At 41.6% G+C, this 12,108-nt stretch overlaps 1 protein-coding gene across 2 annotated transcripts in view; it reads left to right on the top strand.

The window, feature by feature from the left end:
* Positions 1–12,108, top strand: part of CUNH1orf21 (chromosome unknown C1orf21 homolog) — a 229,262-nt gene that overhangs the window by 72,601 nt on the left and 144,553 nt on the right. For both annotated transcript variants that reach the window (XM_007447104.1, XM_007447103.1), the window contains exon 2: positions 7,842–8,060. In XM_007447104.1, coding sequence (XP_007447166.1) covers positions 7,967–8,060 — 94 coding nt within the window. In that variant the 5' untranslated portion in view covers positions 7,842–7,966. The remainder of the gene's footprint in view (positions 1–7,841; positions 8,061–12,108) is intronic.

Here is a 12,108-nt window from a genome sequence, read left to right as displayed (position 1 = left end):
CAAAAAAAAAAAAAAAAAAAAAAAAAAAAAAAAAAAATTGAAAAAGGAAGCTCAGAGAGAGGCAGCCCAGCCTTGGTACTGAGGCAGGCATGTAACCCCTGCGACCAGGGCTCAGCATCCCCACTCCCCTTCCAGCGCTCTTTCCACTTGTCACCTTGTCTCCTCGTCCTCATACCTCACTGCAGAGATCCAACAAAAATGTATCATCTCGCATAGGACTTACTATTGTTATGTTTGAGAGAGACACCTCTGTACAATTATTATTTGTGGAAGTGAGAGTTTTCCCATAAAGAAAGCAGAAGCAGATATTCCTGTTTCTTTGGCGTTAATAGCATATTGTCAGTTGTCATGCCACCAAATGAGTGTGATACGAGGAATGAATATCTTCTGTGATGCCAGCAATTGCTGGGTGATAGGAAGATTTGACTTCTCCAGAGTATCCTCACGTCAAATGTGACATCTCTTTGCGTATTATCTTTAACATGCACAATGAAATGTGAAATGGTGTTAACAGTAGCCCAAGGATACCAAAGCTTCAAGATTAGGAATCACTTTCAGGCTGTCTTTCTTCTTCCCCCCAGTGGGCTGCTGTATTAACACTCATTACAGCGAAGCAGATGGGCAAACAGACTGATTAGTTATTTATATGTATATATTTTTCTTTGTGAAGCTTAGATGTTGGCTCTTTCTTCAATAAAAGAAAGGAATTTTTAGATGTTGCCTTGTCTTGATTTCCCTTTTTAATCAAAGGAAGAAAGGGGGTACTTTGCTCCTGATCTGTTAATAATGTGCCTATTATCCTTTTCTTAACTGCTGACTTCATAGCTCTCTGTACCCATTGCAATCAGAATTTGATTTTCTCCAACCCTCCAAGCTGCATGTGGTGTCTTCACGTTCTTTCTGGCCTAGGATTTCTTTATGGAGTTTATCACTTTTAATTCATTTTTCAGAAGTGTCCTTCTTGACAAGGAAACTGTCTATAGTTTTTTTTTTGGCTTTTCCATCCAAAATGAAAAAATACATGATTAATTGGTGGAAAGTGAAATTATCCATAATATTACATAAATAGAAATATTTTCCATAGCCTTTTTTAAGAAGGTCAGATATTTCTTTGATTTTTCTTAAAACAGATTTTGCATATTTTATTCCTTCCCAATTTTATAAAAGTAGGTCTTTTGATGAAATTATGCTTCCAGTTCAAAAAGTTAAGGTAAAGAAAAAAGCCATCCACAATTCCACTTCTGGATATATATATTCAAAGGAAATGAAATTATCATCTTGAAGAGATATCTGCACTCCCATGTTCATTGCAGCATTATTCACAGTAGTCAAGGTATGGAAACAAGTGTCCTTCAGTGAATGAATGGATCAAGAGAATGTGAGGCAACACACACACACACACACACACACACACACACACACACACACACACAGAGGAATATTATTCAGCCTGATTATGAAAGAAATCCTGCCATTCCCAACTATATGGATGAACCTGGAAGGAATTAAGCTAAGTGAAATAAGCTAGACAGAATATTATATGTAGAATCTTAAAAATAAAAAAGTCAAACTTATGGAAACAGAGAGTAGAACTGTGGTCACCAGAGGCTGGGGAGTGGGAAAAATAGGCAGAGGCTGGTAAAAGGGTACAAACTTTTAGTTATAAGATGAATAAGGTCTGAGGTATAACATGGTGACTATAGTTGATAACACCGTATTGTATAATTGAAAGTTGCTAAAAGAATAGAACTTGTGTACGCATCAAAAAAAAAAAGTAAACATATGAAGTGATACATGTGTTAATTAACTTGGTGGGAATCCTTTCACAATGTATATAGTATATTGAATCATCCTGTTGAATAAAGTATATTGCAGTTTTGTCAATTATTCCTCAATAAAGCTGAAAAAAGAAAAAGAAATCCATCTGCACTGGAAAAAAAGAAAAAAGCCATCATAAATCCATAATCTTTTCTTATAAAAGGGCAGATGTATCACACATATATAACATGCACAAAAAAGTAATGGACTTACTTGTATACAGAAAAGAACTTGCTCAGGTTATAATGTGAAGTGTCCTGGAACAATAATTCCCCTAAGGATATCTAAAATAGTAGGCAAAGAGTCTTGAGGCATAGTGTAAGGAGAGGAGGGATAAACGTGCACAGTTAAAGGTTTTTTAGTCTTTTTGAAAAATTTTGAATTGGATTTACAGATTTGCTAATGTATTTTACCAAAGCAAGAAAATTATTCTATAAAGATGGCACTGTATGAGGTTAATGCATAGCGTTATGAAGGGATTACAGCTGCTAATTTCATGATATAGGATAATATAGCCGTACAGCCACTTGGGGAGATTTTTACACAAAGCCGTGGGCTATTAATTGGAGCCCATGTTTTTGAGGTGCCCAGTGATCCTATCATATAGATTATTTAGTTTTAAAAAATCATCCTCAGTGGGACTTGGTATTAGAAGGTTCCATCAAACATCAAAGAGATGCTTCAGTTTAATTCTCATACTGTGATCTGTGACTTCAGAAATAGCATGCTGTTAATAACAATATGTGAGAGCGAGACTCGATCTTGTTGCTTTCGGTCTCTGCATGCTCATTTGCACCCTCAGTTACCTCTCTAAGTGGGCTGGTTTCAGGGAGGTGAATGAATAGATGATGTGGGAGTTGGGAGAGAAAAGCTGAGCACAACTAATGGAAAAATGGAAGCTAAAAAAATATGCTCGAATTTATGGGAAGGACAGTAGAAACTGAAGGGAAACTTTCTTGAGCAGATGATGGTGGCAGTAATTAGGGGTACATTTCTGAAGGTCTCCTCAATTTGAGGTCTCAGATTGAGGTTAATTAGAATTTTCAGTAGAAATGAAGCTTTGACATTACATCAGGCTATAAAAGAGATGCAGTTCAGAAGTGTTTTAATGATGTTTATTCAGCTGTGGTCGGGACTCAAATTCAACCTTTCTTGACATTCCCAATCTCGAGGCTGAATCAGGTGCCTGTGGGGTGAACTCCCCTGTCATCCTATATTTAACCGGCAGTTGCTGTACCACATTGTTGTGAAACTGGTCTTTCTCACGATCACCTTTCTCTGAGTGTTCATATTCTATGGGGATGGATGGGGAGGACACCGTATCTTGTCCTGTTTATCTCTATATACCCAGTGTCTTCCAAAAACATGTCTGTTGGTTTAGTAGTTTTCAATAAATATCTATTGATTAAATGAATGAATGAATGGACAATTGTTTACGTGCAGAATCCAAATGACATAGCAAAAATCTTTCCCCAGTGATCAGTGGTTAATTTTGAGAGTTGGAGATCCTCTGCCTCTCAGATAACTTCATAATTATCTCCTTCGAAATGGGCAAAATATTAAAATATATTTCTGTCAACGTTGTAAAACTTGAAAACCTCACTCTTAAAATTAACTTACTGCTATAAAATACATAATGTGTGTGTTTCAAAAACAAAACCCACACCTAATTGTGATTTGGAGAGAACTCACATTGAGTGATAGTGCTTTTTTTTTTTTTGCGGTACGTGGGCCTCTCACTGTTGTGGCGCTCCGGACGCGCAGGCTCAGCGGCCATGGCTCACGGGCCCAGCCGCTCCGTGGCATGTGGGGTCTTCCCGGACCGGGGCACGAACCCGTGTCCCCTGCATCGGCAGGCGGACTCTCAACCACTGCGCCACCAGGGAAGCCATATAGTTTATCTTTAAAGTTGGATAGAGTTAGCAAGGCCTCCTCCAGGGCCTTCACAAGCATCAGCAGTGCAGTCCTCTTCCCTGCCCCGCCCCGACCTTGACCCCTCTGAACACACACACACACACACACACACACACACACACACACACACACACATCCGCCACGCACTTCCAAGTTCCAGTGTCTTAGCTCGGGCAGTTCTTTACATCTGGATGATGGTACTGTCCTTTCAGCCTGGCCAGTTTCTACCAAACGTTAAGACCCTACAGAATATCACTTCTTTTAATTCCTGCCTTTTCTCAGTCATCATCTGCTTCCTTGAATTCTACATTGCCGTAGATTCCTGTGAATCATTTATTGTGGCACTTAATACATTGTATTGTGTAGGTTAAAAAAAAAAGTCAGCACATCTCCCGCATCTGGCCCGGGAGCTCTATAGACGAATATGGGTAGACCATCAGTGGAAATACTGTAGCTTTAATGACATTGCTGCTAACTATCATCAGAATAGTTGTGTGTGGGTTTTCCATATAGCTTTAAAAAGGGGAAAATGTGTTAACATGAGGTTACCTAATAGTGTTGAGAAACTGATAAGCATTAGCTAGGAAAAAAATCATCCTTGTTTGTAAAACTTTACCAACTAACCCTATACTTTCTGTTAATGATTTTATATAACCAGTGATAGAAACTAGTCTGGAGAACTATACAAAGGCATGGTTAGTATTATAGCCATTGAGTTGATGTTGAAATTTGTATTTGCGTGGCTTGATTTAAGATCATTACCTGTGTTATCTAAGTTCGTTTATTAGATTGATTTAGAATTATCTTTTAGTATTGGGCTAATTTGAAAATTTCCCTTTGCTGAGATTAGGTGGTTTAAATGATAGAATTTCTATGTCCATAGATGTTGTCAATGCTCTAGGAAGGAGGGCTTAGGGGCACCAGTTTTGTTGGAAGAGAAAACTTGCAGCTGCCTTTGGGTAGCACTGTTCTTGACACTGAGAAACGTCAGTTGTCCCTAAAGCAGACAGGAGAGTAGTGGAATATGGGTGCTGATGAAGCGTAAGAGGGTGGCTTGACAGCTTCTTTTGCTCTGCCGTGGGTGTGAGGGGTAAGGGCATGTGTTACAGGGGGATGGATGGAGATGAAGGCATCGGTAGATGTTTCAAAGTGAACATCTATAAGACTGGAATGGCTTGGTAAGGATGATGAAAAAATAAAATAAATAAAAATGAGCAAGCTGAGCATGACACACCTTGAGAATTTGAATAGTGACCTTGAGTGGGGCAGGGGAAGGTAAATTCACTCCAGTTAACTAGGGGATTATCTCCTTTGTGGTTTATCCATAAATGCGCTTGCAGCCTGTAGTAGAGGTCAGACAGAGGCATAAAGGCTCTGAGAGAGGTGGACGAGCACCTCGTTTTCTTCCCTTCATATTCCTACATCTGCTCAGTCCTTAAAGTATTCAGCTAACTAAGCAGAAAATTGACAGAAAAGTACATTTAAGTCCTTTCCCCCATCTCCTTCCTTCCCAAACAGTATCGCCTCAAGTAAAATAAAGTATTGAATCATTTATGGAACCCACTGGAAATGCTAGCCCATGTTCCAACCCACCTCCTCCTGGCAAAATCTGAGGAGCTAGGAAGAGCTGGCCTGTGTGCAGGACAGGATGAGGAGGTTGGAGGACTTTTCCCAGCCTCTGGAACTAGATGGATCTCATCAATGTGCTTTCCTCCCTCTGAAGCTTTTTGAGATTCCGGAACATTAGCAAACCTATATAGCCCATTAAGTTTGTGTGTGGCAAGTAGGAGTGCTCAAATCTTTATTTAAATAAATAAATAGACATTTTTTAGCTCCTCAAAACGTCCAGCCACACCTAGAGTCTGTCATACAGAGTGAAGTAAGTAAGCAACTAAGTCAGAAAGAGAAAAACAAATAACCTATGCTAACACATATATATGGAATCTAAAAAAAAAAAAAAAAAAAGGTTCTGAAGAGCCTAGGGGCAGGACAGGAATAAAGATGCAGACATAGAAAATGGACTTGAGGACATGGGGAAGGGGAAGGGGAAGCTGGGATGAAGTGAGAGAGTGGCATGGACATATATACACTACCAAACGTAAAATAGATAGCTAGTGGGAAGCAGCCGCATAGCACAGGGAGATCAGCTCGGTGCTTTGTGACCACCCAGAGGGGTGGGATAGGGAGGGTGGGAGGGAGATGCAAGAGGGAGGAGATATGGGAATATATGTATATGTATAACTGATTCACTTTGTTATAAAGCAGAAACTAACACACCATTGTAAAGCAGTTATACTCCAATAAAGATGTTAAAAAAAAAAAAAGTCCAGCCACAGAACACTCTAAGACATAAATCACAGCAAGATCCTTTTTGACCCACCTCCTAGAGGAATGGAAATAAAATAAAAAATAAACAAATGGGACCGAATGAAACAAAATCTTTTGCACAGCAAAGGAAACCATAAACAAGATGGAAAGACAACCCTCAGAATGGGAGAAAATATTTGCAAATGAAGCAACTGACAAAGGATTCATCTCCAAAATATACAAGCAGCTCATGCAGCTCAATATCAAAAAAACAAACAACCCAATCCAAAAATGGGCAGAAGACCTAAATAGACATTTCTCCAAAGTAGACATACAGATTGCCAAAAAACACATGAAAGGATGCTCAACATCACTAATCATTAGAGAAATGCAAAGCAAGACTACAATGAGGTATCACCTCATACCGGTCAGAATGGCCATCATCAAAAAATCTGCAAACAGTAAATGCTGGAGAGGGTGTGGAGAAAAGGGAACCCTCCTGCACTGTTGGTGGGAATGTAAATTGATACAGCCACTATGGAGAACAGTATGGAGGTTCCTTAAAAAACTAAAAATAGAACTACCATATGACCCAACAGTCCCACTGCTGGGCATATACCCTGAGAAAACCATAATTCAAAAAGATAGATGGGGCTTCCCTGGTGGCACAGTGGTTAAGAATCTGCCTGCCAGTGCAGGGGACATAGGTTCAAGCCCCGGTCTGGGAAGATCCCTCATGCCGTGGAGCAACCAAGCCCATGCGCCACAACTACTGAGCCCGCGTGCCACAACTACTGAAGCCTGCACGCCTAGAACCTGTGTTCTACAACAAGAGAAGCCACCACGATGAGAAGTCCGCACACTGCAACGAAGAGTAGCCCCTACTCGCTACAACTGGAGAAAGCCCGTGTGCAGCAATGAAGACCCAATGCAGCCAAAAATAAATGTATATAAAACAAACAAACAAGTAAAAAAAAAAAAAAAGATGTACCACAATCTTCATTGCAATACTATTTACAATAGCTAGGACATGGAAGCAACCTAAATGTCCATTGACAGATGAATGGATAAATAAGATGTGGCATATACATTAATGGAATATTACTCAGCCATAAAAATGAACGAGATTGAGTTATTTGTAATGAGGTGGATGGACCTAGAGTCTGTCATACAGTGAAGTAGGTCAGAAAGAGAAAAACAAATACCGTATGCTAATGCACATATATGGAATCTAAAAAAAAAACGGTACTAATGAACTTAGGGGCAGGACAGGAATAAAGATGCAGACGTAGAGAATGGACTTGAGGACACGGGGAGGGGGAAGGTTAAGCTGGGATGAAGTGAGAGAGTGGCATGGACATATATACACAACTGAATGTAAAATCGATAGCTAGTGGGAAGCAGCCGCATAGAACAGGGAGATCAGCTCAGTGCTTGTGACCACCTAGAGGGGTGGGATAGGGAGGGTGGGAGGGAGACGCAAGAGGGAGGGGATATGGGGTTATATGTATACGTTATAGCTGATTCACTTTGTCATACAGCAGAAACTAACACCACATTGTAAAGCAATTATATTCCAATAAAGATTAAAAAAAAAAAACAAGTCCAGCCACGTGTTGTGCAGGGCGCAGGCCTTCTGACCTTGCTTTTCAGGCGGGGGTCAGATGAGAGTGACCCGTGCTGCCTTTCCTTCTTCAGCGCCTGGTCTCACCCCAGTCCAGTGGGGTCGGGCGGGAATCACCACGGAGACTGAGACACTGGCTTCGTGCCCCACCTTCTGATCTAGCGCTCTCTTCTTGCAGGTGCGCACATTTTGACCGACTCAGCAAGAAGGTGGATTTTCCTTGTGTCTAAAGAGAAGAAAATGTCCCCGTGTCTGTAGAGATGTTTTGCAGTTCAGCCCGGCTGAAGCTGACCGAATGAGACTATGGGCTGTGCCTCTGCGAAGCATGTTGCCACTGTTCAAAATGAAGAGGAAGCCCAGAAAGGGAAGAACTACCAGAATGGAGACGTGTTTGGTGGTAAGTGCAGTTGAATTTCATCCTTGGCCCCTCCATGCAGGCCTTCCATGTGAACAATTGCAGTGTTCCTGTGTTCTGTTTGCTGGGGGGTGGGGCGGGGTGCAGGGGTGATGGGGGTTGTGGGTAGAGGGCTGATGAGAGCTGATAAAAATCAAGGCAGATCTTTTACACTGGACAGTTTTCATCATAATTTATACCTAGAAGACTTTGAGGAGGATCATGGCGGTTTTAGGCAGAGCTCACATTTAAATCAAGCTTTGAAGAACTAGTAGGACATAAACAGGTGCATGGGACAGTGGCCACAGGGTGTCCTGGTGCAGAACTGTAGGACTGAACACATGGAGGTCCAAAAGCGGGCAAGGATTTATAATGGAGGGAATGACATATTTTTTGGAGTTTATTATAAGTTTATAAGGAATTACTCTTTCTGTGAATTAGAAATTCTCAGTTTCAAAAACACAATTACAGTGAACTTAGAAATCATCTTTTAACCATCCTGTGATGATTCATAGTGACTTGAGACTATCTAGTGCAGAGGTCACAAACTGCCAACCCATGGCCACATCTGGTTTACAAATATATTTTCTTTGGCCCCCAGAGAATTTTAAAATAAAAAAGCAAGGTGGGCTTTAAAAATCAGGATGTTTCACACAAAACCCCAAATTTCTTGAGAAGGTCTGACAACACTGATTTTCCATTTCCTTAGGCAACAGTTGGTGGAACGGGGTAGCAGTCGCCGGTTCAGTCAGAGTATGGCCTCCAGTAAACGGCTGAGCCCTCCCCGTGAACGCACATCAGGCCCAGTTCACTCACTGACGTTCCATGCCTGGCCACTTACAGCCTTTTGAGTTTGCCTAATCTTGAGTTTGTCCTTTGGAAGATCAATGATTACCCTGATGCAGGGTGGCTATGGGTTTGTACAAAATTCCAGTTAGTCCAGGCAGATGAAGCAGCTTTTGCTGAAGTACTTTAACAATAATACCCAAGACTTGACATTTTCATGGTAGTTTTATTCATAAAAGCACCTCTACATCTCTTATTCAATAAAGAACCTCATTGCAATGATGTTTACCTGTCAAAAACTCAAGTTGCACTATTCAGTCTCTGTCAAGGAATTCTATTGCAGTTTCAGTCTCTAGCTTTTGATCCATTGCATTGGTTGTTTCAGTCCCCTGGGGAAGAATTGGGAACAATGTGGAAGGGGTAATGCTCTGTTACAAGTGGACTCATGTATATGGAGGGAGGAAGATTTCATTTTGGTTTGTTTTAAGGAGATGTATTTGTTGCCTGGAACAAATTTGCTTCTAGCCGTCACTACCAGTAGAAACAAGAACTGTGGGGAAGAGTGACATGAGCATCTTAATAAAGTAGAATCCAGCTCTTTGAAACCACACCTTCTGGGAAAACAGCTAATGGGAACTAGAGTCATTACTGTTACTCTCAAACACTTAACTTTTTTTTTTTTTTTTTTGCGGTACGCGGGCCTCTCACTGCTGTGGCCTCTCCCGTTGCAGAGCACAGGCTCCGAACACGCAGGCTCCGCGGCCATGGCTCACGGGCCCAGCCGCTCCGCGGCATGTGGGATCTTCCCGGACCAGGGCACGAACCCGTGTCCCCTGCATCGGCAGGTGGACTCTCAACCGCTGCGCCACCAGGGAAGCCCTCAAACACTTAACTTCTAAGAGGAAATAATCTAATATCAGGGATTTGTTTAAATTAACTTCTATGTGAGGTTCTGTGTCATTGTCATTTTTGTAATTAGAGCTACCACTTATGGAGCCTTCACCATATGTCAGACACCGAGAAGCATTTACATTCATTTTCATGTTGAATTTTCACAACAATCCTGTGAAATCTGTGCCATCTTAATTTTACAGATTTGGAAGCTGGAGCACAGTGTGACTAACTGATCCAAAGTTACTCAACTACTAAGTGATAGAATCAGATGTCTCAGACTACAAAGTCCACACTTCTTTCTCAGTGTCATTTCCTGCTGCCTCCCATCCGTCACTCATTCTTTAATAGGAAAAAGTATTCACTGGCCGGTACACAGTGTGTCAGACCCTTTGCTAAATGCCATGGAGGTTACAGAGATAAACCTTGCTTTCTAGGACTTCGTAAGAGGATGAATAATTGTTATGAGGCAGAATAAGCCAAATACCAGAAAAGGAAAAGACATACACATCGTGATAAGAGTCAGAGGGTTGAGAGACTGCCTTAAAAGGTGGGATCAGAGCAGATTTCTTATAGAGGTGACAGCTGACCCTGGCCCTAAAGGACTGGAGAATCTAAACTGTTGCGGTCCGGGAGCCACACGCCTGGAGTCGAGTTCCCCGGTAAATGCGACCCGTGTCCCAACCAAGGACACCCGAGAATCACCAACACCAAGTAGAAAGATTAGCAAAGGATTTATACAAGTACAAGTATAGAAGCTTACACAAACTGTCCGGACAGGGCCCCACTCGGAGAGAAGTGAGTGAGACCCCGACTAACAGTCGGGCGAGGCTTTTATACCCTTCACAGGGCGGGAAGTCCCCAAGGGGGGAGGGAGCTGTTTAATTTTGAATCAGCCAATCAGGAACCCGGTTCTTCCCGCCCCAAGCAAGCAAGCAAGTTTTTTACAGAAGCCAAAATGTGCTGTTAGCCCTGAAGCTGTTCTTCCGTTTCTTTCGTCACAAAACCTGTCAGATGAAGGGTATAGGAAGGAACTAGATGAGGAAAGGCTAGACGTGATGTGACCCGTATTCAAGAATTACAAGTAATCCAGTTCGAATGTAATATAAAATATAAGTGAGAGGGAATTGGGTACAAAACTAAGTTAGGGTTAAATTATGGAGAATGTGGAATACCAAATTACAATCTGTAGAAAGGTAACCTTAGATTTGTGAGAGCAAAAATTTAGTGATATTCAGTATATTGTATTAATATTTTGCTTGTCAATGCGACCATTTAACCATTCATTTGCTAATATGGTTACAACTTTTATAGCTAAGAAGACGTTCTGTTGTTCTAAAGTACCATGTGTAGTTTGCAAACGTTAGCATCTAATAAAGGAGTCTTGTATTAGTCAACTCTTGCTGGGTAATAGACAGCCTCAAGATCTTAGTGGCATTCAGCAATAATCATGTCTTTCTTGATCACGAGTTGTTTAGTCAGTTGGAGTGGCTCTGCTCCATGTCTCTCTCAGCTTCCTCCTGGGACCAGTGAGCCAAGGGGGGGGTATGCTCTTCTTTTGCAAAAGGGTAAAAGTACAAGTGATACACATGATGCCTCTTAAGCTTGGGCTTAGACCTGACACACTGTCACTTGCACCCACATTTTCCTAGCCAAATCAAGTCACATGAACAGGCTCAAAGACAAGGGGCAGAGAAGTCCATCTGACCACAGCACATTCATGGCAAGGGTATGGATGTAGAGAAGGGTCAAGAATTGGGGCTAATAATTCAGTCCACCCCATGCCTGCCCAGTCATTGCTGTCTGTGTGGCTCCATGCCGTAAAGTGCACTCAAGGCCTCTGCCAGCTTCCCTTCATCCTCCTGGTACTCACACTGAAGTTTCATTCACTCCAGCATTCATCATCTTGTTACTCTTTCTTACATCAGCATTTGCAGGTTTGTGGCATTGTGTTAGATAAAGCAGGAATACAGGGAGGGAGAGAGCTTCATGTACCAGTCCAGGGAGAGTTTTCCTAGCCCTACAGGGTTCTGGGAGTAGAATTGTCAGAATCCATTGTGAACGTCAGTACCAGTATCCTAGATGTTACTGAATGCTAGAGTTTGAATATGACAAGAGAAGGTCCTGTCTATTTCTCCCCTTGAATTAGTTTGCAAGCAGAAGTCTACAAAAATCCCAGTAGAACCACAGGTGGTCACAGATGAATGGTAGATCTGGCTCACTTTTAGCCATTTGATATCTTTTGTCACCCATTGTTTCAGTGATCTATTATCACATAGCAAAGGACTCCAAACTTAGCAGCACTGATTTATTATTTTTCCCAATTCTGTGGGATGGCTAGGGTTCATCTGCTTTTTTTTTTTTTTTTTTTTTT

This window comes from Lipotes vexillifer, unplaced genomic scaffold (genome assembly GCF_000442215.2).
Source record: "Lipotes vexillifer unplaced genomic scaffold, Lipotes_vexillifer_v1.1 scaffold1577, whole genome shotgun sequence".
Taxonomy (NCBI): domain Eukaryota; kingdom Metazoa; phylum Chordata; class Mammalia; order Artiodactyla; family Lipotidae; genus Lipotes; species Lipotes vexillifer.
This window is presented reverse-complemented; position numbering and strand designations above follow the sequence as displayed.